Source organism: Tenrec ecaudatus, chromosome 4 (genome assembly GCF_050624435.1).
Source record: "Tenrec ecaudatus isolate mTenEca1 chromosome 4, mTenEca1.hap1, whole genome shotgun sequence".
NCBI lineage: Eukaryota > Metazoa > Chordata > Mammalia > Afrosoricida > Tenrecidae > Tenrec > Tenrec ecaudatus.
This window is the reverse complement of record NC_134533.1, coordinates 91,263,003-91,289,778: the sequence shown is the minus strand read 5'-3', so window position 1 is coordinate 91,289,778 and position 26,776 is coordinate 91,263,003. Positions and strand designations below refer to the sequence as shown.

Sequence of the window (26,776 nt, the reverse complement as noted above, 5' to 3'; positions counted from 1 at the left end):
ACATGGCCCAGGCCAGTCTTAAAAGGAACGCATTACCTGCAAGACTAAGGTCTGGACAGAATACAAATTAGGCTACCACTTCTGAAGTCATAGCTTTCCCCCTAAAGGATTTCATAAACCATAAAGAGAAATACACATGCATTGTTTTTAAAGCCAGTGATGTGTGACTTCATTAAGCCCTTGAGCAAAAGATGCCCTCATGTACAATGGCAGATCCACCTTATGATGAACAGAGAAATCAGCCAGTTAGTCCACTTGCCTGCGTATTACCCGTGCTCAAGTCTGACGGAGAATTATGGGAGTTTGTAAACTGAACTTTCTAGATCCTTTGGGTCATCCAAAACAAATGCAACTATTGGCAGACAGTCACTCTCAGTGAGTTGACTGAGTCAATGAAATCCACTGTTCCCCTAGTAGGGCGTGCCTGGGTGATCCGCACAGTTGACACACTTGCCTGACAACTGAAAAATTGAACATTCAAATCCAGCCCAAGCCTTCAGGGTTGAAAGGCTGAGATCAAATAAAAAACAAAGGAAGACAAATGGCCATCGAAACCCCTTGGGAGCAGAGTTCTCCTCTGAACTGCACGGGGTCGCCGTGAGTTGGCTTCAACTTGACATCCATTGGCCATTTGATGGGTATCAGTCTCTGTTCTCAGACAGCACAGCTACCCCGCTAGACTCCTCTCTAAGGCGAGGCGTTCCTGCACCTCTCATGGCCCACCCACCCACCCAGCACTGAGGCAGCAGCTCTCACATGCCACAGGTGACCGTGCTGTCTAAACATGGCCCCGGTACCCAGGCACACACTGACCCACCCAGTGCTATGGAGTCCATTTCAGCTCCCTGTAAACCTCTGGGCACAGCAGGACTCTTCTCTGTGGTTTCTAAGGCTGTAAAGCTCTATGGGAGCAGAAAGCCTCATCTTTCTCCCAAGGAGCAGCTGGTGGGTTTTGAACTGCCAAACTTGTGGTTAGCAGCCTGATGCTTACCCCACATCGCACTTAGGGCTCCCCCAGGCACTGACAGGGACCCTCACAAAGAAAGCTGTCTGTGAAATCAGACAATACTGAAGACAAGCCCTCTCTCTGTATGGCTACCTCCTCTCTCCCTCCCCCAACCCCTTGCCAAATTCATTATTTATATATCCATCATGTTTCTTCAACAGTTGAGGAAATCTTTTCTCTGAGAACCAGGAGGACATTTTGGAGTTGCACCTACAATGTCATCCAGCCACCTGGGGGACACATTTTGTGGTTCAGAGATGAGGGGCAGAAACGAGGACACGGCGGTGGAACGGCTAACCATCATGTGCAAACCAGAAGGCATTACCTTGGAACGCTTCAGAACACAAGGGGCTGGACTGAGTAGTCAACCACAACTTATTTCAGCCAGCTCTCTTTTTCAGTGCTTGTTTCCTTAGTTGTTTGCCACCCCTCTCCCCTCTTTGGACTTGAGAAAGCTATAGAATTCAAAACAACCTTTTGCTCAGGACATCGCTTGTCTTGGGGTGATTCATAATTGATCAATTACACGAATGGAAGAGGCTGACTGCGAGGATAGCTTGCAAGGCAATAATTCTGGAGCGCTTACTCTCAGCCAAGTCTTAGCCAACGAGTTTGAAGTTCTTCATCAAGACTGGAAATCACCCAGACGATTGGTTTCTTGCTAAGACTGACCAAAGAGAGTTGGGTTGGGAAAACATGCTCAGGGCCATTGACTCTTGCTCTGCTCACTTTCAGGCAGCATCTTCTGAAATGCCCCATGGTCTCTAAGAGAAGGGCCTACGTACCCTTTACTGGGCCCTCCATGAACTGTAGTCCCAATGCAGCCTGCCCTGTGGGGAAACCAAGAGTGCCCAGTGCAATGAAACGAGAGACGTGTGAAGCCTCCAAATGGCTCATCAGGGGTCCACTACCCAACGTTAGAGACAGGAGGCCAGGTCACGCTCATTAGCTGCAAGTACCCAAGGGGTAGCTGCTCAGAACAGCGATTAGAATGAAGTTTGTGCTTAAAGAGAACAGAGACCATACACCTCCGGGAGCTGAAGGGTGGAGAGGCCTGCTTCGAGTTCACCCTTTTAGGGTTTGTATGGCAAGGCCCTTAGCAGGCTCCCAAGGAACATTATTCTCGATGTGCCTCTTCTGATCCCTACACTCTGCACGCTGAGTAAAATATTGTTAAAATGCTCCAACCCTAATCAAGACTGCATCTTCTCCCCACCCATCGGCCCAAATGGTACCAATTGTTTTTGCTGCTTTTCTTTTCAGAGGAGAGCAGTAAGTGGGCAGTGCTCCAGGTAGGAATGTGGTCGCCTGAGAAGGACTGGCCAAGTTTACCTGCGTGATCTGGCTGCATAAATGCTGTGGTGGAGGTGTGGGGGAACAGGGCCAGGGTGTCTCGGTGCGTCCCCCGGAGATGGATGGTGTTCCCCAGGAAATCAACACCATGCATGTCCGTGTCGGTGCCCATTCCAATCATATGCCAGGAGACTCGATCCTTTTTGCACATGGTTAGGCCTGGCTGGTTGCCGTACATGTAGCCATTAATAGCTAAGTGAAAGGAAAAACATAGTCAGAGCTCACTCTAATCATGCATGCACGCTGAAAGTACAGCTTCTCGTGAAGAGGAGGGTGTCTACGAAGAGGGTTCAGAAATACAAACCTTGATTTACATAATCTACAGACGATCTTTGTTATCACCGATTAAATGGTACTGAGGGAAAATACACAGGGGAGCCATTTAAAATGGAGACCAAAATGCATAAGGAGATTATACTAAAATTATACAGCTCTCCTATTTAACAGCACCACATCTAAGAATCAGGAAACTTGTGCAGTGTTTATATGTTGGGCTCTCCGCAGGAGAAAAACTAGGCTTTCTACTCCCATGAAGAGATACCATCTCAGAAACTCACAAGGGCAGTTCTGCCCTTTCCCATAGGATCACGAAGAGTCGGCATCAACAGCGTGATTTTGGAGTTTGGGGGAAATCTAAGGATCAATGAGGTTGGTTTTTTTGGCACGATTCTTCTGGCAAAATTGTTTGGTGGAGTGATGTGATGTTCTGCCTTTCATGTTTGACGTTTGCAGCCGCATCGTAAAAGCTTCATTCTTCTGAAAATGCTTGTGGATTTCCCAAGTTTCCCCCAAACTCTTGCCTAAAAGCCCCAATAGGAAAATCATTCTCTTTGGAGGTTCCTCGTCTGCCATCTTCCGTTAATCTCTCTCCTTTCGTTCTGATTCACTTAATTCGACCGGCTCTTCCCTTGACTGTGGCTTTGCATTCGATCCTGAAAGTCATCACAACTTCACATGCACGAGCGACAGAATGCAAACCAGTCACCTGGAAACTCCTGAAAATTAAAATTAGGCTCAACGAAAGACTCACAGCTATTAGATAGATAGATAGATAGATAGACAGACAGACAGACAGATAGATAGATAGATAGATAGATAGATAGATAGATAGATAGATAGATAGATAAACATCATCAGATATCACTTTATTGATTTCATGGATCCCGTGTCCTTTGTAAAATCTGCAATTGATTGGCATCCTAACCCCATATCCAAACTCAAGTGAGTTATTTAATTCAGGTAGGGAAGTAAAAGTTCTCACAAAGCAAAAATATTCACTCAAGGACTAACCCCTTACACCCTGGTAACTCTCCTTCTATGCCCTGCCCCTCCAAATTCCTCTTCATTTAATACCAAGTGACTGGGTCCACTCATCTCTCACCACACCCCATTAATGTCCATAGTAGGAAATAGCCTTCTGCTATAATCTTATTTCCAAATAAAATTACTTGGTGCTTGCAAATTTTTGCTAGATACCTGGAATTCTTTGTAGAAATCCCAAGAAGCCCTGGGGCTTTGGAGAAGAACCTCATGTCTCCTGGCCACGGGGAAAACTTTGATAATGCTGTTCATGATCTACACAATAATAAAGATGTATCCATGTAAATTGAGCCCTTAAATCCAAATAAACAGCCCTTGCTTGGTTGGTGGAGAACTTTCTCTTGCTTTAGAGCTTTTATTTCTGGATCATTCATCTAGTTATTCAACAGATTACCTTTTGAATATTAATCATACAATAAATGCGATGCAAGGCACCATGTGCTGCATATGGGACTTCCATTGTGGTATTGTTGCCACCTTTCTTCTTCCCGTTTCATACACATCAAACTGAAGATGGACTTTTATTTTAATTAGTGTGAACTTTGAATTAAGATACACATTTTCCTTGTCACATGGTCGGCCTTCCCAAAATCAAAGTTATATCTCGCAATGCCAGGTCAGGATAGAACTGGATTTGACATTGTCTATTAGATTGTATAGTCATTTCTTTTTTTTAAAAAATAATTTATTTGGGCTCATACAACCCTTATCACAATCCATACATACATTAATTGTGTAAAGCACACTTATACATTCATTGCCCTTATCCTTCTCAAAACTCGCTTTCCGCTTGGGTTCCTGAAATCAGCTCCTCATTTTCTTTAATCATTTCTAATAGAAGTTCCTCTCTTGTTTATAATTATATGTTTCTTTATAAGATAGCTTCTCTGAGAGAAAGATGGGAATTTCTACTCCTGTTAGGAGTTACAGTCTTGGAAACTCGCAGGCAATTCTACCTTGTCCTTCAGGGTCACAATGAGTTCGCATCAACTTGATGACAGGGGCACATCGCTTCTCTATGAACAAATGGCTATGTTTTCTCCCGACTAGCTTAGCTCCCTTATATGTTGGTTGATAAGAAGCTTGAAAACAAATTTTAGCAAGATATCTTGTAGAAGACATTGGAAAAGCATTACCAACACATGTACACTTTCCACTGGCCTGAGCGGGAGCTCTGTTGGAACTGAGCACCTGGACTCCGAGAATCTATGGGCTCGTTCCTGTGGGTCACTGGCAATTTGGACTTTGGGGCAGAAAGGATTGGGCTCTACTTAGTTATTTTCCCATTATATTTTAAAAGTCATCTAACTAACTCGATGTGATGCTTGGTCTTAAAACAAGCGGTTTAGCACCTGATAACTCACAGCCCTTCTGTGGGCCGCTCTTTTCGGCTGCGGTGCACTCTTGCAGGCGGGTGAGTTCAGACTCTTGCACATCACTCCCTCAACAGAAACAGTGTCCAAGACCAACTAGAATTCCGTGTTCGTCATCCCCAATTGCAAGGTGGTTTGCTGTGGCAACAACTGATAGAAGACATCAAGCACGAATTAGGCGATTCTTCCCAAATGATTATCTGGGATAGGAATGACTAATATTCTACAAATGAATGTTTTAGACTATCAACCACACTGATCCCTAAGAGATGCTTTGCTATATGATATTCATCTCCGATTATCACTCAATGTGACCAGACTTAACGATATGACTGACAAAGAAGGGAGAGCCCTTTGTCCGTCATTTTCCACACTTGCAAAGTAACATCGTTATTATTATTTTTTACTTTTTATTATACTTTGGGAGAAAGCTTCCAGAGAAAATAAGTTTTTCATTCAACAGTTTATAAATATCTTCACCCTCCTTCTATTTCTCTCTCTCTCTCTCTCTCACACACACACACACATACACACATACACACACCATGCCCCCAATGGCACGATACCCCACGATGAGTCGCAGTCCCCCCCCGCCACCCCCCCCCCCCGTGTAACGGTCACATGCTGCACTGCTACAGCATTCTTCTGCTGTCCTCTCAGGGTCCCCTGTGTCCGTATGTGTCCTTCTTTCCCGAACTTTCCTGCCTTCTGAGCTTTGTTTCTTAGGCAAATGCTGCCTGTCGGTTTTGTGTGCACAATTGTACCGAGGAATACACTCCTTCCTGGTGTTATTGTTCATCCAAGGGCCTGCCTATGGTTTGGCTGAAGGTGGACCAGGTTCCGTTTCAGGGTTGAAGATGTGGAAAGGCCACAGTATGGAGGGGTCCCACTCATTTACATCAGACCAATAAACCTCCTCTTTTTAATGAGACTGAATTTTGCTCTCTGTGTTTTCCACCCTTCTGTCCATAACCTTCTCTGTGATCCTAGTCTGAGCTGTTGGTAGTGATAGCCAGGCACCATCTCGTTCCTTTGGTCTCCAGGTAGTGGAAGCTGTGGTTCCCATGATCCATTGAGTCCCGTGGACTCATTGTTGCCTTGAGTCTTTTATTTTCTTCATCTTGCTCAGTCCAGGTGAGGAGAGGTCAGTTGTCGCATCGGGGCCACTCCCAAGCTTTTAATCACACTCACCAACGTAAGAGGTAGAACATTATCTTTGTGAGCTATGCTATTTCAATTGACCTAAAGGCTTCCTGAGTCCGTGGTCCTAAATTCTCAGGCCTATTGATTTGGCTATGGAGTTTCGTTAGGTCTAGGAATTTCTCAAAACGTTGCCCCCTGTATATTCTACAATATTCTTGGAGATATTTGCAGCACATACAAGTACACATGTATGTAGAATATCCATTGACAGCTATATGTGGGTGTGATGTCATCCTTGTGAGCTCAAATTCTATTTTACTTCATCTGTAACTGGTAAAGTGTTTTAGAAGTATCAATTAAGCTTCGCAATATCTCTGGTAGATAGGGAAGTTTCACCATGCCTTGTTAAGCTGAAGGCATAAAGCAATTTCCTCATGACCAAGAACAATAGCCCCCCAAACAGATTAACAATGATGAGTATGAATATGAGGGGGGGAGATTAAAAGATATTTAGAACATTTCTCAAATATTTTCACTTCATACCGTGCATTCGGTTGGATTTCACAAACTCTTTGTCCTCTTTGTCCACACTGAAGGGACGCCAGGTAAACTTCTGAATGTTTTCATCAAGATACCTGCTCAGATTCTCATCAAAGACCGTAAACAGGAGGTAAAATTCCTTGTCTATTCCTTTCTATGGCAAAGAAAGAAACGGGTGTGTAAGAAGGGCAGCTTGCAGGAATTCTTAGCATGGCTTCCCTCTCAAATGAACCCTAAATGGTATGCCATCCACATCAGCCGTAGCTGCGCCATGTCATTTTGTAAAGAGTATGATTCCGATGAATACATTCCCGACTCTGGAAATTTATCTTTCTCAGTAAACCTTGCCCCTTCCCCATGTGACTTCTTCAGAGAAATAAGTCCCTGCTCAGGGCTTTCTAATGAGCAGGCATTCATAGGACCACACTCTCCTTATCGGGTCCTACTTGACAGGCCCCCATCTCTCAGACTCCATCTCCTTGGACCCACACCACCCACCCCAAAGCCCTGTTCGTCTACTGACACAGCAGCCTCACTCCTGCCCCAGGGCCTTTTCATGTGCTGTTCCCTCTGCCCAGAAGGCCTCCACACGGGGCTCCTTTGATCCCTCCATTCAGCTCTGCACAAATTTCCCTTCTTCAGAGAGACTTGGCCTGACTGCCACGTCTCAAAGAATCACTCAATCTCCACCCCACCACGAGTTCACTCTCCTTCCTTCATTCTGCTTCACTTTTCTTTACCGTACTTAGCTTCCTCTGAAAGGTTATTTTATTTATTAACTTATTATTTCATTGTATCCCTTACGACACTGTAGACTTCCTGGGGACAGAGGCATTTTACGTTCTCTCAATCCCCAGCTCCAAGAATAATGCCTGAAACGGATGAGATTTGTTAAATTGTGTCCATTTGAGTTGATGTTGAGCGACCAATGGAGGTCTATTCCCACTGTGTTACAAGTCGGACTTGAGCCTCCTGAATTTCAGAGAAGACCTTTCTCCAAATCTGAAGCAAAGAGGTGATGATTTTCTACCCCTCTGTGTCTTCGTACCTCAACCTTGGCCCTCTTCTGACCAACCCTCCATCCCACTGCCTGCCTGCGAGGGATCCCCAGCAAAGTCATCTGACCTCACCTCTCTTCTCCACAAAGTGGACAATCGGATCCAAATGCATCACAAACTGGTCCCCACCTACTTCATCTCTTGACCTTTCCCGTCTGGCACCTTGACTGAAGCAAGGCCAAGTCCCCAGGGCTCTCTGACCTTTCTATGCTCTGCAGACCTTGTCCTCTGTGTGTATGCCCCCTCCTCGAACCCCATCACCACAAACTTGACAGTCTGCTACTCCTTTCTCCTTGCAATCCCTAGTCCAACCTGGAGTCAGCCCAGCTGTCCCATCTCCGGACTGCTCTAGCTCCACACCAAGCTGCAGGTACTTCTACTAGACCTTAGACCTTACAGAGCTTCACATGAGTGCTTTTTACATGTTCAGAATCAGTGGTTCAAGATCATGGGCTATGGAGAAAACACGACAGGTTTGACATTTCTCAAAATAAAATATTAAAATTGAGATCCGATAAGGACTCAAACAAATATCTATTGTAAAGGGAGCAGACCAGCCTGGGTTCTCAGATGCCAGGCCTTCTGCTGACCTGTGGGATAGCCTGGGGCATGTGATTTGCTTTCTCTAACCCTACTGTCCTCCTTTGGAAATGAGCACAATAGTTGTTCCCGCCTCCTACTTTTTGTGAAGACTAAATGAGATGATATGGTAAAACATTGACCACAACCCCTGGCAATAATTAAGTAATCGACGAATGTTCTTCTTATTAACTATGTTTGCAATTGTCCATGGAACAAGAATGAAGCTGGGAAGGAAATGGGCTGGAGGGTCTCATCACATGAGGTGTTTGGAGGATAACTGAGGAGATGGGAACTGGCCCAGGTCCGGGTTAGGAGGAAGTTGACAGGGCCCCACCACCCATGCATGGAATGCTGACGGAGAACCTTCTGAGAACAGACCACAGCCCCCAAAGCATCTGAACTATGATTGGTGACTGCACCGTTGTGTAAGCAGCATCCAGGTCAGTGTGTGCTAGCTTCCCACAGGAGCAAGTAAACTGGGAGGTCTGAACCCTAAACCATGCCCAGCTCTCAGTGTTAAAATGTGGGGAAGATAAGTGAGCTTTACAGAGGAGGTGGTCCAGGAATGTCCAGCATCTATTTCCGAAGGAGAAACATGAGGCTGTTGGATTCCTTAATATTTTACAACCCCAGAAATGTTGCACAGGGGTGCTAGGAGTCCCAACACACTGGATGGCAATAGGTTTGACCTCCGCGATCATGTCAGGAAGGTGAGCATCACAAAATGCCAGGTTATTAGAACAAAGTGTTCTTGCATTGAGGGAGTACTGAAGTAGAGATCCAATGTCCGTCTGCTACCTTCATACTTAACATTGAAATATATGTGCATAGAACTATAGCTCTATTGTTATATATTGTTATATATTGATATATTTACATAATGCATGCCTGTATTTATACCTCTTTAAATGTCTTTTGCCTCCTACTTATTTCCTCTATTTCTTTTAACTTTCCTCTGTCCCAATATCATGACTAACCAACATTTTATAAAGATCCCTGCAGATTGAACAAGAATGAACTGGCCTGCAGTGCTGCTTTAGGGGGTCAGATGACGCTCTCTGAGTGGGTGGCAGGAAGAACCAGCCATGCAAAGGGCCAGGGCAGAGGGAGCCCTAGTACTGGGAGGAGATGTGGCGATTGATGCTATCAGACCGGGTAAGAAGTGTCAATTTCATTCTAAGTGTGATAAGAAAGCACTGGAGGGCCTTAAACAGGGAAGCGATTTGGTCTTTAATTTGCTCTTTTGCCAAAGTCTCAGCTTGCTGCCCTGTGATGAAATAGACTGTGAATCAGACCTGAGGGGGGAGTGGGCAGGAGTGACGGAGGGACAGCCAGGTGCAATGAATGGTCCTGCGTTACAGCTCGACTCAGAATCAGGTGTTTCCTTTTGGCACAGAGGACATTAAGGAGACAACTAGTAAAAATATGAAAGGTCTGGAGATTAGCTAATAGTATGGTATCAAGGTTCATTTATTGATGTCACTAATTAGTGTTTTTGTCAGAGTGACCTAGTTTTTAGGACCCATGGAAGAGCCATCAAGCCTGCAATTTGTTGTCAAACAGTGGAGGGGGGAGGAGTCGGCAAAAAATAGACTAATACAGCAAATAAGGCCAACTGTTTGTATTTTGAGGGTCTGGGTGAAGTGCTTAGCTGTTAACCAAAAGGTCAGCAGTTTGAACCCACCAACTCACTGGTAGGAGAAAGATGAGACAGTTTCCTAAAATTTTCCAGGCTCTAGCAACCCTATGGGGCAGTTTTACTCACTACGAAGCAGAAACAACTCAATGACATTGAGTTTGCTTTGTTTGAACAGACTATAGGAATACTAGGAATTATTTAAGGTTTTGTTTTGATTTTAACTTTTCTGTAAGTCTGAAATTAGTTCAAAAAATGTTCAAGATAGATGTGATTGAGGAGACAGAGGAATAGAGGAATGGATAGATTGGTAACGGAGACCAGAAGCAGAGAATTTGACTGAATGATTATTGGAAAACATCCTTCCAGCCATATTCATTGACATCCATCCCCCACTCAGGAGAATGTATGATTTACTTAAGAGAAATGTAAACACCTCTCTACATGTTCCTCGCTCCACTGCCTAGAAGTCTGACCATGTTTTTACCTGTAGAGAGTCTGAACATTGCAGGTAAGTATTTCTTGAATTGAAAATAACTTTCATCTCCCAACCAATTCCAAGGAATGAGTGTCTCCCATTCATATTACTTTTCTCACTAATTCTGTTGACGCAGACTGACCCTTACGGATTCAGGGTCAGTCAACAACTCCCGTAGACTAGACCTTGCTGCTGGTGAATCTGAAAGTTACCATTATTGAATGTGACAGGGACAAAATAAGGAACCTCTGGCAGAAGATTTCCAGTACTCTATCTCCTTGGCTCAGGTAGTTCACGGGCAGGAAGCAGAATCATAGTTAGAGAAAAGGGCAAGTTCAGATGCTCGAAGCTGTGCGTGTCCTGGGCGAGCACTCTGTGAGACGGGCCTCTGCCTCCTCACCTGTAAAGTGGGAGCAGTCATTCTGCTCTGCCGTGGGTGGAGGTGCTGCTGTGAGATCCGGCACCAGTGCTCCCTCGCTGCGCTTGCTGTACTGAGGTCCTAGCCGCAGAGCCAGGAACCCACCGGGCCCCCACAGACATCTCCAGGATCGGTCTTTGGTGCAGGGATATGAAAGGCTGGGTAGACTAAGATATTTGGGGTCCTCTAAACCTTGAAATTCCTTTATTCCCAGAAGTGGGTCCATACACTGTTAGACGCTCTAAAGCATACCATGTAAACAATTTTTCTTGTCCAAATAGTACACTAAGTGGAGTTTCATCTTTTCACTAATGTCATTTGTGTTTAACGTCATACAGGCATAGTTGAAATGCAAGGCTTTGCCATGCTAATTAGTGCAATGTTCCAAGCTTCCTGGCTTTCTTATTGCTTCAGCCATCATGATTAATTTCCAGTTTACAGCCACCTGAGTTAGAGCTGTAGCTCTCAACCTTGGCTGCCCATTAACACCCACTGGAGAATCTAGTTGAATTGGAGTGCGGTGGTACAGGAAACAGAGGATTGGGAAGAGAGTGTATGTGGATGAATTCTTTACTCTCCTATTTTAAGAAGCCTGGCAGGCCAGGATTCCGGGTGGAGGGAGACCTTTACACTTGTGGATTAGAGATGAATCATATTCTCCTAATTAAGATCAATCCCTACAATACCCTCCCATAATAGTGCTGCCTTAAAATTACCTCTTCCAAGCACATGGCTGATTGCTATCTGGCCAGTAGTTTTATCTATAGAAGACATGTCGCAATTGCTCTCCCTGTTCAGGGGACAGCCACTCCCCTTACTGCCCCAAGCACTGATGTCAGGTAACTACTCCAACAAACTCAGGGACCTCTAGGGTTAGGGCACAGCCCACTTTGTTGTGTTACCTGTAATTAAAGGTGCGTGCATGCCCAGAGAGTATATAAGATGATGCTGAGAATGATGCTCAGACCTAGTTCCTGAAGCCATGGCGGAAGTGAGCACCACCAAATTTTTGTCTGCATCCTCATTTCTTCCCTTCAAGTATACAACCATCCCTTAGGACCTGTCTGGATGTGGCTGGATCTCACAGTGTGGGGGGCCGGCGTGAATGAATGTCTTAAAGGTCTCCGTGCTGTTTAGGGTGCAGCCAAGTGTAAGAATTCGCATCAGTGAGGAAAGTATCCAAGAAGTATTCCACGTGGCTCTGTGAAGATTCCAGAAGGAAAGCCATGCAAAAGACCAGGGCTCGTGGGACACCAGCCTCTAGCGCGTGGAAACTCTGCGTTCCTGGGTGGGCTTTTATAAGTTGGAGATTCAGATCTCAAGTTTATGACAACCCATTCTGTTGGCATCAATTTCAAGAGGAAACACTGATAATGATAAGATAAATTGATATTTATAACTGACCCATTATCATTATCTAATCTCTAACCATATTACCGGAGGCCTGGTGGCTTAGTGGTGACTAGTTGGGTTGCTAAGCCCAGGAACAGCAGTTTGAAACCACCAGCCACTCTGGGGGAGAAAGGTGAGGCTTTCTAATTCTGTAAAGAGTTACAGTTTCAGAAACCCACAGGGACAGTGCTGGTCCATCCCAGAGGGCCACTATGAATCAGAATTCAATTGATGCAGTGAATTTTGCTCTCAGTGCTCATCTTTCCCACATGTAACTCTGACAACACGGTAACATTTCATGGCTTACCTGTGTCCCATCAGCATTGAGAGTGCCCCTTTTACAGACCAGCAAAGGCCCCACAAGGCCAGAGCTGGTGTCCTTAATGGGTTCCACTGCTGAGAAGTAAAGGTAGGTCAGACAGGAGGGGTCGCCGTCTGTCGGGCTGACGCTTTCAGGCACTGTCCACCTGTATGTGAAGGTTTCACCTGGCTTCACATGTGCCCCTGGTTTCAGAAACCCTGGGAGACAAAGGAGACACTTATTCCAAGCCATGGCTAAGAAGGTTACACTTGTCAGACTGGGTCTTCAGCCCAGGGCATCTTTCTCTGGTGGTGACACATTTGGCACAAGGACAACTGTTCTGTCTTGTTACTGTACCAGGGGAAGCCACTGCCAAGGTCTACTGCTTGCTAAACTAGAGGCTCAACTCAAAGGGGTATTTTCTTCTGAGGTTTCATATTATTTTTACCAACATACCAAGATAGACAAGCATGAAAAAAATATCGCTGATTCAACCATTCAAGGTAAGTCTATAAACTACTGATGCGTGCCTTCCATGTGGACTATATTTCGACTTAAACTCGTGAACGAGTCTCCGAATATTCAGCAAAAGCCTTCTCGCTAAAGAGTTTGCAATCTAGGAGAGTGAACTGGGAAGCAACCCAAATAACAAGTAGAGGCAGGAAGTCAATGACCAAGATTAAAAGGTGGCAAATGACACTCGAGGACGTCAATTTCCAGTTTGTCAAATTCCAACGAGTGCTCTGAAGCCCAGGCAACACTGGCCAGTGAGCACGTTGGGCTCTCTTCTGCTGGACCGAGGTCAGAGATTTGCCTGTAGAGTTTAGTGCTTTGAAAAAATAGGGTTTGGTACATTTTTCATTGGAAAAAACAGCAAATACAAACACTTAGGGTGTTACTAGTATTCGTTCGGCACATACACACGACAACATTTGGAATATTTTGACTCTGAAATGATAGAGAGCAGGTACAGAGAAACAGAGCAGAGTCTGAGTGCAGATGGGTCTGGGGAAAGGACTTCGACGTCCATTCCTACCTCCTCTGTCCTCTCACCTTCACTACCTAGCCCGCTCTCTCCGGGCTTGGACTCACATTTGGACATGCAGAAGTAGCCCAGCAGTGAGGCTGTCTGTCGAAGGGCGAAGAAGGGTACCCAGGAGACCAGGCATTTCCTAGGAGCAGTGTCATGGATGGAAGGATAGTTCCTGCCGCCACTGCTGCCTATTTTCCCTGAAGGGTATTTGCAAACTGCTCGATGGTGGGGAGATGCCATGTATGATGATAAGCACAAAGTACTTATTACACATCAATATTTGTTCATAAATATGGAGTAGAGACCGTGTTTACAATGCTGATATCCACAAAGCATAGGCAATCAGATTTTCCCTTAGCCTTGACCTACAGTCTCAAGAAACCTTCAGCAGAAAGTTATCTAGTTTAAAGGAATGGAAGTGATTATGAGTGGGGCTGATTTTGATATTTCCTACACGACTGAGATCAAGGGAAAGGAATTTAAATATCCTAACAAACTCCTGTGGGCCAGAACCTGTCCTGAATTCTCTCTATTTCTCCTCAAGCTCTGCTTTTGATAAGATTATTATATGCATTTGATGAGAATTAGGTTTGGATAATTTAAATAATTGCCCAACCTCACAGAGATGATAAGGGAAGAATCCAGAATTTGAGCAGGCCATTCAAGTTCTAAGTCGTTCGTTCACTCATCTGTATCCTGCTTCCTCCGCACACCCAGGCTGAGACTCACCATCGATGTTTGGGGCTGCATCCGATGTCTTGTCATAGACCACCCCATGGGGCAAAATACTGTAGACCTTGTCTGCTTTGTTGGCGAAGGTCACCAACAGGGTATCACCCACTTCTGCCTTGATGACAGGTCCTAAAAAATATTGAGAAGAGGAAGAAGAGGGTGATCAGAGACAGAAAGTGAACAGAAGAGTCATTCTATGGAGATACATACGCTGCCAAAACGCCCCCCATAAAATTCTGTGTAGCTCGGTTTACCCAACTATACCAGGTCCCACAACTCAAAGCATGAGGAAAGGTTTCACTGTACCAAGAATCCCAAGATGTGCTTCTGCCTCCGAGAATCTCCTCCTTTGCATAAAAGTTGCGTCAGTATATTCCGTGTAATGAGCCTTCCAATATTTCCCTCCGATTCGGTTGGCTCCTTGTGTGAAGTAGGGTTCAGAGTCACTGTGGACAGACATGGAATCTTGGCTGAGACAGTCTTCATTAGTCCACTAAGAGCCTCCATAATGGAGCTTCATTTCAGGATCTTTAACCCACTCAGCCACCTGCCTGACCAGAAAAGATGGTACAGGTCTCAACTAAGGAAGAGCTGCCTGGCCTGAAAAGTCCCGAGCAGCTGAGTGGTGCTCACGCTCATTTCTCTCGTAGCTATTGTGTCTTCTTGCCCAGACGTTCAACAGCTGAAGAAGACACAGGTAAATACCTAACTTACCAACACTGGAGCCCCAGAAGGATGTCCTGAGAACTGACAAAGAGCTAAATGGTTTCTTTGCAGACTAAAAAGTCCCTGCTCTCTCGCTGGTGTCATTACGAATAGCCTCTGCATTTAGTAAGCTCTGTGATATCTGGCATGATTAAGGAGTGGAGTATCTAGCTAATTAAAGAGTTTAATTAATTGAGTGGTAAAGCATATGTTAGATACATGAAATACCAAATCTCACAGATGTGAGGCCCAGTAGTGTAAGGTCTAATACTGTGTCTATGCAACCTGAATCCAATCAATAGTAATGTCACTCTCCCAGTCACGTGGGCATACAGCAGAGTTTGCTTTATCTTTCTGCCTCCTTATCTTATCCCCATCCTTTCTTCCTCGCTTTCTTTAACACCTTTCCAGATTTTTCTTTCCTTGTAAGCCTTTTGTTCCTGAACAACTTGTGTCTGAATCACTTCTTGAGCCTACTACCTGTACACCTGCATTCTCCGGCTCACTGGCTCACCCCTTTTCTTTTCTTTTCTTTTCTTTTCTTTTCTTTTCTTTTGGCGCCTCTGAGAACGCATTACCACAGACAGGCTTAGTCTTCCCCAAAGGTGATTTTCATTGCCAATAAATTGCTCTAACATCTTTAATTGCTTCAAATTACCAATCCAATAATGCTCACATCCCTTGGTATGGGGTGAAAGAATGTCTACACTCAATATTATGGCACTCTGGTGGCACCGTGGGCAAAGTGCTCAGCTGTTAACTGAAAGGTGGGAGGTTTGAAGCCAGCAGCTGTTCTGCAGAAGAAAGACGCGACCGCCAGCTTCTGTAAGATGACAGCTTTGGAGCCGCTGTGGGATAGTTCCGCTCGGTTCTGCAGGGTTGCAGTGAGTTGGCATCGACTCCAAGGACAGTGGGATTTGGGGGTTTGTGGCAATCCACAATCTTATCCCAATTCTCTTCCTATTGCTCTATATGTAAATGCGCTTTCCCCTATCAACATCCTCCATTCCCACCATTCTGACCTACCACTCTCCCTTAGACAATGGATGCTTGGCCTTGCTCCCTGCAGCTAAAATGCCCCTTCCTTTGTTTGTCACTTACATCCACATCAACTATACCCTTCTTTACACCCCTGCTCATGTGCCTCTCCTCGTAAACCCTTCCCTGGCTACCTTATCTCTCAGCATGCCTGGAAAATGCAGTGCATGGAGCACTGTTAAAGGAAGGAATGCCAGAAATTCGCAGTGAGCGAGGTCAAGGTTTTCTAACCATTGATAACAAGGAGAATTTTGAAAGCATTCTCTCATGTATAAAAGGACACCACATGATTATAACAACGAAGCCCAGTATTACACTGTCCGTTGTTTTTTTAATGTTTTCCCAGACATCATTGCTCATGGTTCCTTCATAACAAGTCAAAAAGATCCCATGTTGACGAAATGTACTGTTAGATTCAGTTTGACAAACACTGTGAACAATGGAAAGGATCTTGCCAATGCAGTAAGTGAAGCACTGGGTTGTTCATTGCAAGGTCAGTGGTTCAAACTCACCAGCCACACTGCCGGAGAAAGATGAGACTATTTCCTTAGAGGTTTAGTCTTGGACACCTTAGGGTGCAGTTAGACTGTGCTATAGAGTCACAAAGACGTTGGGTTACAGTGGGTTTTTGAGCCATGGAAGGAGCTCGGCTGGCGTAGTGAGTGAAGGGTTTGGCTGCTGACTGAAGGGTTGGGGATTTGAACCCCTAGCCACTCTGTAAGAGGAAGATGGGGGAGTCTGCTTCTGAAGGATGTACAGCCACGGAGACACTGGGGGGCAGTTCTAGTCTGACATGTGCTATGTGCATGTGCTAGGAGAGCACAGAGAAAAGTGGGTAATTATGATTAACCCCAAACCCAACCCTGTGCGGAGAGTCAATTCTGACACAGGGTGTTGGTTTTTGTTTGTTTGTTTAAATCAAGGGAGGCATTCAAGAGTCGACATGGGGATTGAGTTCAAGGGGCTATATTTTACTGGGCAGGGAGGGAAAGAACATTCCGGGTAGAGAATTTATATCAGGATACCCTTGAACAGTGACCACGGAAGGTCACTTTCCATGGCCAGTTCATCCCCATCGAAGAAGAGCATCTGCGTTACTCCCAGGTCCACACTGACTCCTCCTCATCCTAGTCTCTGCCCGGCTTCCAACGTCCAGGCACTCTGTGCCCTAGGCTTCATACCCAAATACTGTGAGATGCCCAAATACTGTGCCGAGATGAACGAACGAATACATCAATGGATGGATCTAATGCTTAGGTTTAGCCAGCAAATCACGAAGCAATAAACAGGCCCAAAACTCTCAGCAGAAGTTCTACCACTGGTCTGATGGAATATCAGCTGCCCAAGGGATGCCATTAGGAAATCCACCCGTGTGCTCATCAGAACAGTGCCTGGCATGCAAAGGAGAGCCTGAGGGAAAGTCGCCCAGATGCCTCTGTGTCTTGAAAGGACCAGCCAAGGGAAGACTGCTTACCTGCCAGAAGCATTCAGGGGAAGACCACTGAATTTGTTGTAGCCTTGAGGACCATAATCCCAGAGGATTTTTTCAGCAGCAATAAAGTAGCGCCTCTGTTGGCCCTTCATCTTGGGATGGGAGCTAACACGTTCGCAAGTGCCAACATTGTATTGCCCCAGCATTCCGGCTGCCAAATACAGGAAAACCACAAGCCAAGATGTAAATGTTCACTAAAGGAAGACAGCGTATAAAAGACTGATAGAGGTGAGTTCATGAGCGTGTAAAACTTTTGTACCGAAAACGGGACCATCGGCAAATTAAAATGAAGGATAAGTGGCAAGGTGCGGGAGGGAGAAGGATTTGTAACATGTACCAAAATCTGCATCTGTAAATCGTTGTCACAAACTAGGGCGGAAAGAGGTCAATCTCCCAATAGAAAATGTTTCTTTAAATAGAAACATTTAAAGAATGGGTTGTTCGCCCATCAGCTAGGTGAGACTAGACAATGCATTAACATTTACCCAAAAGCAGCAATGAGAAAAAGCAGCAAGGCGGGGAGGGGAAGTCGGTCTCAACGGACACAGAGCAGAATGGGAACCATGAGAATGCGGACCCATCATGGGAATGCTTCTCAAGGTCACCGCCACCATTGGCGTCAACAGCGTTAAATGGGAACCTAATTGCATACGTCAGCTTTCACCTAAAACATAGCAAAAGGTCTTAAATGGGTCGTTTGCAAAATAAATACAATTGGGCAATGCTTTTTTTTCTTTCTCAAGGTTAACCTTATTGGATGTGACATTGTTTGTCAGATTGGCCACGATTAGAAAGACTGATCATTTGCAGTGGCAGCAGATGAATCAGGAAAGGGCATGTTGATGCACTGTGGACGGAAGAGTAACGATGGCCGTGAGGAAACTTGGCAATGTGTGTTCAGTTTTTAAAGGGGAAAATCTAACTCTTTGACCCAGAAATTCCAAATCCAGAACTTTTCATGAGGAAATATTCACACAAAGATATCTTTCAGTTAATGTGTGTCAGTGGTGTGAATAATAGCCACACACACACACACACACACACACACAGGACTGGAGGGGATATTTGCTGAGATGGAAATATAGCCATCAAAACTTAAAAGGGAAAAACGCCAGCTGCAGAGTATATGTAACTTTTTTTTAAAAAATGGGTTTCATTTGATCAATGGGATACAAATCTAAGTAACAAAACGCCTGCTGTCAATGCCGAGTCTTGGAGACCCAAGTGTATCAGAGCAGGACTACAGGTCTTAGAGTTTTCAGTAAGTAGTTTTTCTGAAGTAGGTTTCTTCCAAGGCAACTCAAGGTGGACTTGAACTTCCAACTGTTTCAGATTAGCAGTCTGGCCTGCTAACCTCTAGTGCAGTATGAGCGTTTATGTATAATATCATAAAAATCAGTGAGGATGAGAAAATCCCCATCAAAGTGTGAAGTCATTATCTGTGGGTGGAATTGATGGTTCTTTTTTTTGGGGGGGGGATAATATTTTATTCTGTCATCTTTGCTTACAATTGAAACTCTGGGAATTCAAAATTAACATCCTTGCCCGTAAGCTTCTTATAATCTCCAGAAAAGGTTTCAACCTTGTGTTCTACTCTGCTGTGCTTTGTCCAAATGAACCTTTATAAGCCTGCTGCCGTCCAGCTTTTCCCGGGTTCTCTTGCCCACAATTTCACTTGGGCAGACCACGTCTTCAAGGATGGCAGCGTGCACAGCTGTCGGAGTGCGGCTCCTGGGACGCCTTCACTTATTCTTTGTATGGCTTTTCCACGTTGGTTTAGGCAGAATTCTCCTCTGAGCAACAAAGACAACGTGTTTTCCACTGAATTTTTTCTCCGGTTCCCGTACTAGCCGGACTTGGATTTTCTGGAAAGATTTCAGCTGAGGAACAGGAACAAAGATTACAATAGCTTTCCGACCACCACCAACTTCGATTTCCTTGGCTGCCGTTATATTCAGCTCCCTCAGTGGAGCCTTGAGGTCCGAGTTCATCTCCAGCTCAAGAAGAGCTGGAGAAATGCCGGACGTGAGCTCATCCGGCTCTTCGCCATTGGGCTTCACCACCTTCGTGCTGGAACTGAACATGGCCTTTCTCTTGCCGAGCGCCGAGCCTAGGAAGAGGTTCTTCTTTTTTTTTTTTTAAGATCATTTTATTTGGGGGCTCTTACAGCTTTTATAACAATCCATACATCAATTATATCAAGCATATTTGTAATTTTCCTGTTGCCATCATCATTTTCTAAACATTTACTTTCTTTTTGAGCCCCTTGGTATCAGATTCTCCTTCCTCCCCCCGCCCCCAACTTCCCAGAGGGGGACAAGCAACAGAAATGTGGGTGAAGGGCGGGGGATGGAGGTGGGACTGATGGTTCTTAAAGGTGATGAGGGGAGCTTGGTATGTGTTGGGCTACTAACCTCAAGGTCAGCAGTTCAAAACCATCAGCTTCTCCTCGGGAAAAGGTGAAGCTTTCTACTCCCACAAAGAGTTACTACAGTATTGGAAACACACAGGGTAGTTCCACCCTGCCCTCCAAGAAGGAATCAGCTCAACGGCGGTGAATGTGGGTTTGGGTTTAAAAGTGATTATGTAATTTCTGATCTTTTACAGTGATTTTTTTTCCCAGTGAGACTATGAAGCCCTTACAGAAGTAGTATTTCGGTGAATATCCAGTCTCAAAGGACTGCTAATGTCTTTATTGTTTTAATTATTGTTTCTTCCTAGATTTAATCATATGAGACTGTTTAAGAATAGAAGGCTTGTCTTCTTACTCTTTGTCTTCTAAAAGCAGTGTCTGATGCATATTAAGTGATTAACAAATGTTAGTGAGTTACATTCAATTGGAATAAATGCTGACCAGGGCAAAGATGGACTGTTGACAATTGGCTGGAGCAAGAACAGGTTATGCAAAGAGTCCTGAAGGACTGGATTTCTGTACCTCTCAGTGACTCTAGGTATTAGTCACTGTCCAAATTTAGTCGACATTCTTTTTCCTGTATCTATGCCATTGATACATTGTTTCCCTATTCTTGTTTTCGCCATCTCAGGCCATACCTATCCTTTCTACAAAAAAGTCTTGCTACTAGGGTTTCCATATATACATGTACAGGTTTCTTCTAGACAAAATTTGTGTAAACATGTCTCTAATCAATGGATGGCGATACACACGCTCTGTCAGCAACACAACTTGTCTTCATGCCAGTGGAGTGCCTTCCAGAATGGAGCTAATCCAACTGAGGCTTCCCAGAGCATCTGCTGGACCAGTTCCATTAAGGCAGAGAGGTCCACCCAGAAGGCTATGATGGCTGTACTTGGAGGGGGAGGATTCCCAAGGGTAATCATGATGGGTTTTCCCAAAGAACACAGGCTCATCATGAGGGCTTGCCGTGAAGCAATTGTAAGAAAGCTGAACACTGCACTGGGTGGGGGAAAGAGCAGGAACGGTGTGCAGGAAATGATTTTCCATCCTGACAATGCACCTGTCTCATTCTTCAAGGCTAGCAAGGACTGACCTTTAAGAGTGTCACTGGACAATCTTATCACATCTCACCCTACCACTCTGCACTTGGCCCACCCCTTCAGACATTTTTGCTCCCCAGTCTCAAAGAACTCTGAAAAGGAACACAATTTGAGTCCCTTGAGGAGGCTCAAGCACCCTCTTCTGCGTGGTGTGCGGTGTACATTGAAGAGCACAGGTTTCTTCAGGGACAGCTGCGAGAGATGAAACAGCGCCCTCCAAAGTGCGCACGTCTAGGGGGCGGATAGGCTTGAGGAATGCTAGCTTACATTTGTTGTTCAATAAAGGTTTTTAATGATTTTGTAGCAATACTTTTTGACCTGCCCTGAGCACCATAATTCTCCTACTGCTCATGCTTCTTCGCACCTCGCGCTGGTGGGCAGAATCTCCCTCCCAGACCCTTTCCGCACACAGCTGTCGCGTTAACCTTTCGCATTGCTACTCGACTGTGCCATTAGAGGGCGCAAAGAGTTTAAGGACGCACAGAATGTCTCTTGGGCCTCAAAGCCTTTCTCAGTAAAGCCCTGCCTGCCTTCCCTGGCTTCTCTCTCATCACGCTGCTGCCGTACACCTGACACCACTTGCTGCCTGTACATTTCCAAGTCCTTTGATCTCAGGAGGGTCAGCATTGAACCGTGCTCCTTGGAACACTCACTGCTGATGTTTCAGATGAAGATTACTAGGCCTTTCTTCCCAGGTGCCATTGGGTCCACTCAAGATGCCAAGCGTTTGGTTGATAGACAAACATGTTACTTGTTTGCACCAACCCCAGAATTCCATCATGAACATTAGGGTCCAGCTAAGAAAAGACTAAATCTATTTGGTCCTAAAGAACCTACACTTGGAACACATCCTGGCCCACCAAGCCCCAAGGATGATATTCCTGATCAGAGTAGCCAATGCACAGAGAGGACCATCAGGCTGGCCCCACCATGAGACATGATGTCCCTCATTGACCCATAGTGCTATGGGGGACAACACTGGAGACAGTGTGGGAATTGTGCCCGATCTGACTCCACACACACACCAGGGTCAAACTCTAAGGGCATGCAACAGAGCAGCAAGGGGAGCAAAGCAATGAAGTCCCCATGGAATACCAAAAATACACTTGGTGGCCAGGGTGTGGCACCCCATCAGACTTGACTGGAAAATATTGTTAAAGCTCAACGAACAGACCTGGAACTACTTATAGTTATTTCTTTTTTTTGTTGGTTTTTTTGTTGCTGTTGTTTTGTTTTTTTAATTTCTTCTGTTGCTTTGTTTTGCTTTGTGCTCATTATTGTCGCTGCATGTCTATCTGGATAAAATAGGCGGGATAAACAATCTGGAGGAGAAAACAGAGATATCAATGGTTCTGAGGGGACAGGAGTCGGGGAGGCGGGAAAAGAAGTGGGTGTTAACAAACCCAGTGACCAGGGAGCAACAAGTGAGCTAAAATTGATGGCAAGGAGGGTATATGATGGCTGGTGGGGCTTGATCAAGGGCAAGGTAACCACGAGGAATTATTGAAACCTGAATGAAGGCTGAACATGATAGTGGGACAAGAGGAAAGTGAAAGGAAATAGAGGAAAGAACAAAGAGGCAAAGGGCATTTAGAGAGGTCTAAATATAGGCATGTATATATGTAAATATATTTACATATAACGATAGGAAAATAGATCTAGGAACATATATTTATATGTTAAGTATTATGGTAGCAGACAGACATTGGACTTTTACTCAAGTACTCCCTCAATGCAAGAACATTTTGTTCTAATAACCTTGTATTCTTCTGTGATGCTCACCTTCCCAACACACTCGCTGAAGACAAACTGGGTGCATAGCAAATGTGGTGAAGAAATCTGATGGCGCCTGGCTATCAAAAGATATAGCATCTGAGATCTTAAAGGCTTCAAGATAAACAAGTGGCCATCTAGCAACAAAGTCTACATAGAAGAAGCACACCCACCTGTGTGATCATAAAGTGTCAATGGGATCAGGTATTAGGCATCAAAGATGCAGAACAAAAAAACATGTCAATGTGAATGAGGGGGAATGCAGAGTGGAGACCCAAAGCCCATCTGTAGACAATTGGACATCCGCTTAAAGAAGGGTCACACGGAAGAGATGAGCCAGTCAGGGTGCAGTGTAGCACAGATAAAACACACATCTTTCCTCTAGTAATCCCCTGCCACTAGTTCTTGAATGCTTCCTCTTCCCCACTATCAAGACCCCATTTCTACCTTACAAATCTGGCTAGACCAGAGCATGGACACTGGTACAGATAAGAGCTGAAAACACAGGGAATCCAAGGCAGATAAACCCTTCAGAAACAAAAATGAGAGTAGCAATACCAGGAGGGGATGGGGGAGGTGGGGGAGAAGGGGAGAACTGATCACAATGATCTACATATAACCCCCTCCCTTGGGGATGAACAACAGAAAAGTGGGTGATAGGAGACATCGGTCAGTGTAAGACATGAAAAAAAATTTATCAAGGGTTCATGAGGGAGGGACAAGGGGGGGAAGGAAAAATGAGGAGCTGATACCAAGGGCTCAAGTCAAAAGTAAATGTTTTGAAAATGATGATGGCAACAAATGTACAAATGTGCTGGACCAATGGATCTGATAAGAGCTGTACAAGCCCCCAATAAAATGATTTTAAAAATTTTAAAAAGAACCTATACTAAGTCGTGCAATAGGTATTTAATTGAATAAATGTTTATCGTGTACCGACCATGAGTCAGGGAAAAATTCAGTGGTACCTAATAGCCACAACCATGGACCGTGACGTGAAGAAAGGTATACATCGGTCAGTGGATTTTGTCTCAAGGTAAAGAACTTCCTACTTGCGCAATCTGGAGATTAAATGAGATGCTACAATTACTTAAAAGAGATGTGCAAAGGGGAACTCAAGAATTGGATGGAGAATTGGCCTAGATTATGTAGAAAATTCTCTTCGATGTTTAAAATATCATTTCCTTTAAAGTTGCTCACCTAAAGCGTGTGTTTTTCCCAATTCACATTACATCTTTTATCGGAAAGCCTCCTTCCTCTATCTAAAGCCTGCCCAAAGTTCAAGTATCAGCTAAGGAGTCAGCTTCTTCCAAAAACCCCTCTCCAGAGACTTGATCAGGACCCCTAGTGGCATGTGGTTACATATTGGGCTGCTAACCACAAAGTCAGCAGTTCAAAACCACCAGCCAGCTCCACGGGAGAAAGACAAGGCTTTCTAGCCCTGTAAAGAGTTATAGTCTTGGAAATCCCCAGTTCTACCCTGTCTTATATGACCACCATGAGCAGGCATTGACTCCGATGGCAGTGAGTTTGTTTGTTTGTTTTGTTGGAGAGATACGGTCAGCACCTCCAATGAGTATTTATTTCAATCTGCCTCAAATATTACTTATTTTGTGAACGTCTAACTAGATCGTAGGTTCCTTGATGGTCTTAAAATTTCCTTCAAGCACCGCCCCCCTGCAGTGTTTATGGGAGGTGACCAACAAGTCTCAGCTGACAAGATGCCAAGGAAATATGCAGTATACATTTTCCCGTGTGTGTAATGTACATTGATAAGTTCCCAGCCAGGAGCGTAGCACGGAAGGAACATTGCTCGACTGTCTCTACATTTGCACTTGGTCTGTTTACCTTGCAAGTGGTCACTGACTTGGCAGGTTATCATCCACTTCCCAGGATTCTCAGCGATCATTTCTGTGGTCAGGAAGGTGGCTGGGAACAGGTTCACAACATCCGTTCGATGTCCTCGGCTGATGAAGGTGTTACCGTAAAAATAGATAGAGTGGATGTCTATCTCGTTGCCCATTCCAAACAGGTGCCAGGACACGGATTCGCCAACGCACATTTCAGGCTCGGGGAAGTTTCCAAAGAGGTATCCGTTGAGGGCTGAAAAAGAGGAACACACTCATGCAAGAGACGCCCGTGCAGGGGTGGGCGGGACCAGATCTGCTGCCAATAAGGACGCCAGCCAGTAGGAAAGTCAGCTCCCATCATCGGCTGTGAATTATTCATGAAGAAGTACATGGCTCCTTAAAAAAAAAAAAGTGTTGCCCCAGGAAGGAACGAACATGGTGCGTTGGTCTCTTGAGAGAAAAGCACTGGTCGAGAGTCGCAATCAGCACGCACAGCATAGATGTACAGACAGAAGTAAACCACGGGCCATTCAGCCTCCAGGATGTCTCAGTCACCTAGATGTCGTCCTTCATTTCCATACGTCTCCCTGACTAGCCTCTGCCTTCCTTGGGGCTAGAAACCTGGTCTTATGCGTCAGACAGCTAACGGGACCTAGCAGAGAATCTGGCTTCAATTCCTTGACACCCATTTGAAGTGGCAAAATCACGCTGCAAGGTGATGACGAAATGAATTGATTACGAGGGACTTAGGAGTCCTTTGTATATTTTGTTATTTTACAAGCAGGGAAAAAATCGAGTTTGGGTGTTTTTCTTAGGTCCTGCTAAAGCAGAATGTTGCTGATTCAGTGTATACCATAAAACCAGGATCTCCGGGATTGTAATCGTCTACCTGGCAGCTCCCAAGGGGCAGATGAGAACTTGTTCTAGGGGGTTTTAAAAGTTATGATGTCATTTCTTCAATGCAAACTGTGCTCCCCGTGGGGCAGTCCGTATGCCAAGTATTGCTGCACCGATCACAGAATGAATATAGGGACCATCCCAGAATGTAGCTGGTCCTACCCCGGGTCTCTGCAAAGGCTCGGATTAACCAACTACACTTCCCCTCCTAGCGGAGGCTTATGTTCAGCGACATTATGCGTTCCTTTAAGAAGGGCTCACTCTGCCTTCTGTGGAGTTTCTAAGGGGACAGACTTCAGCAAGATGTGTGGACGGAATAGTGAGGAATTCCCTTCCATTACCTTGCTGCTTGCTAATTGCAGCCTTTTACACAAGTTCCTTGCTTGTTTAATTTTTCTTATAAAGTTTTTTCTTCTAGATTGCAAAGAATTTGCTTCCAGATGATGGCAGCCCCAGGGTTTCAATCCTTCCCCTGGAGAAGAAGCTATGACGTCCCTTATATTACCCCCTTTCCACTCAATAAAGCTACACAGTAGATGAGACCTGTCTCTGCCCTTTTAAGAAAAGAAGAAATAAACCGGAACCAGAAGGGGTTTAAAATCTTCAGGACAATACCCCTTTTCTATTACTCTTGGCTTGGCATGCTTCTCTCCCTTGGTATGTGATTCACCCCTCTATTATGTAAAATGTAGCGCTCCTGGTCATCAGCATGCACCACAAGACCATTTGCCAAGCCAGTCCTCTCCTGCTGACACCAGGTCTACAACCCATGCGGTCCACTCAGGCACTCCACCCATGCGGTCCACCTCCCACAGCTACCCCCACACCCAGGAACTGCCAGAACACATTGTCTGACCCACTGTCCACATCTAGAGAAGCCAGGAGACCATGATGTCACAGATAGACCTCCGTGTGTGGACACAGGCAGGTCAGAGGAGTAGGAGGCGTGGGAAGAAGTCAGAATCTTCTGAGTCTAAGGAGATAAAAGACTCAGGTGCCCCACTGAGGACGGAGCCTGAAGTATACTGCTCATGAGACCCAGTGCTGCTTTTTTGCCTGTGCAGAAAATAAAACCCCTTTCTATTTCTCTTGCAAAAAAAAGGGTGGTGGTGGAATGTCTGGAAACCTAACACATCCACA

At 45.1% G+C, this 26,776-nt stretch overlaps 1 protein-coding gene and 1 pseudogene across 1 annotated transcript in view; both read right to left on the bottom strand.

Moving 5' to 3' along the window:
* The window catches only part of HEPHL1 (hephaestin like 1), an 87,371-nt gene that overhangs the window by 24,819 nt on the left and 35,776 nt on the right, over positions 1-26,776 (bottom strand). Inside the window, exons 5-11 of the mRNA XM_075548717.1 lie at positions 24,738-24,992; positions 17,583-17,751; positions 14,672-14,811; positions 14,363-14,494; positions 12,607-12,818; positions 6,739-6,889; positions 2,339-2,551 (exon numbers count right to left, since the gene is read on the bottom strand). Of these exons, the coding sequence (XP_075404832.1) occupies positions 2,339-2,551; positions 6,739-6,889; positions 12,607-12,818; positions 14,363-14,494; positions 14,672-14,811; positions 17,583-17,751; positions 24,738-24,992 (1,272 nt within the window). The remainder of the gene's footprint in view (positions 1-2,338; positions 2,552-6,738; positions 6,890-12,606; positions 12,819-14,362; positions 14,495-14,671; positions 14,812-17,582; positions 17,752-24,737; positions 24,993-26,776) is intronic.
* Positions 19,105-19,684, bottom strand: LOC142446992 (small ribosomal subunit protein eS7-like; annotated as a pseudogene).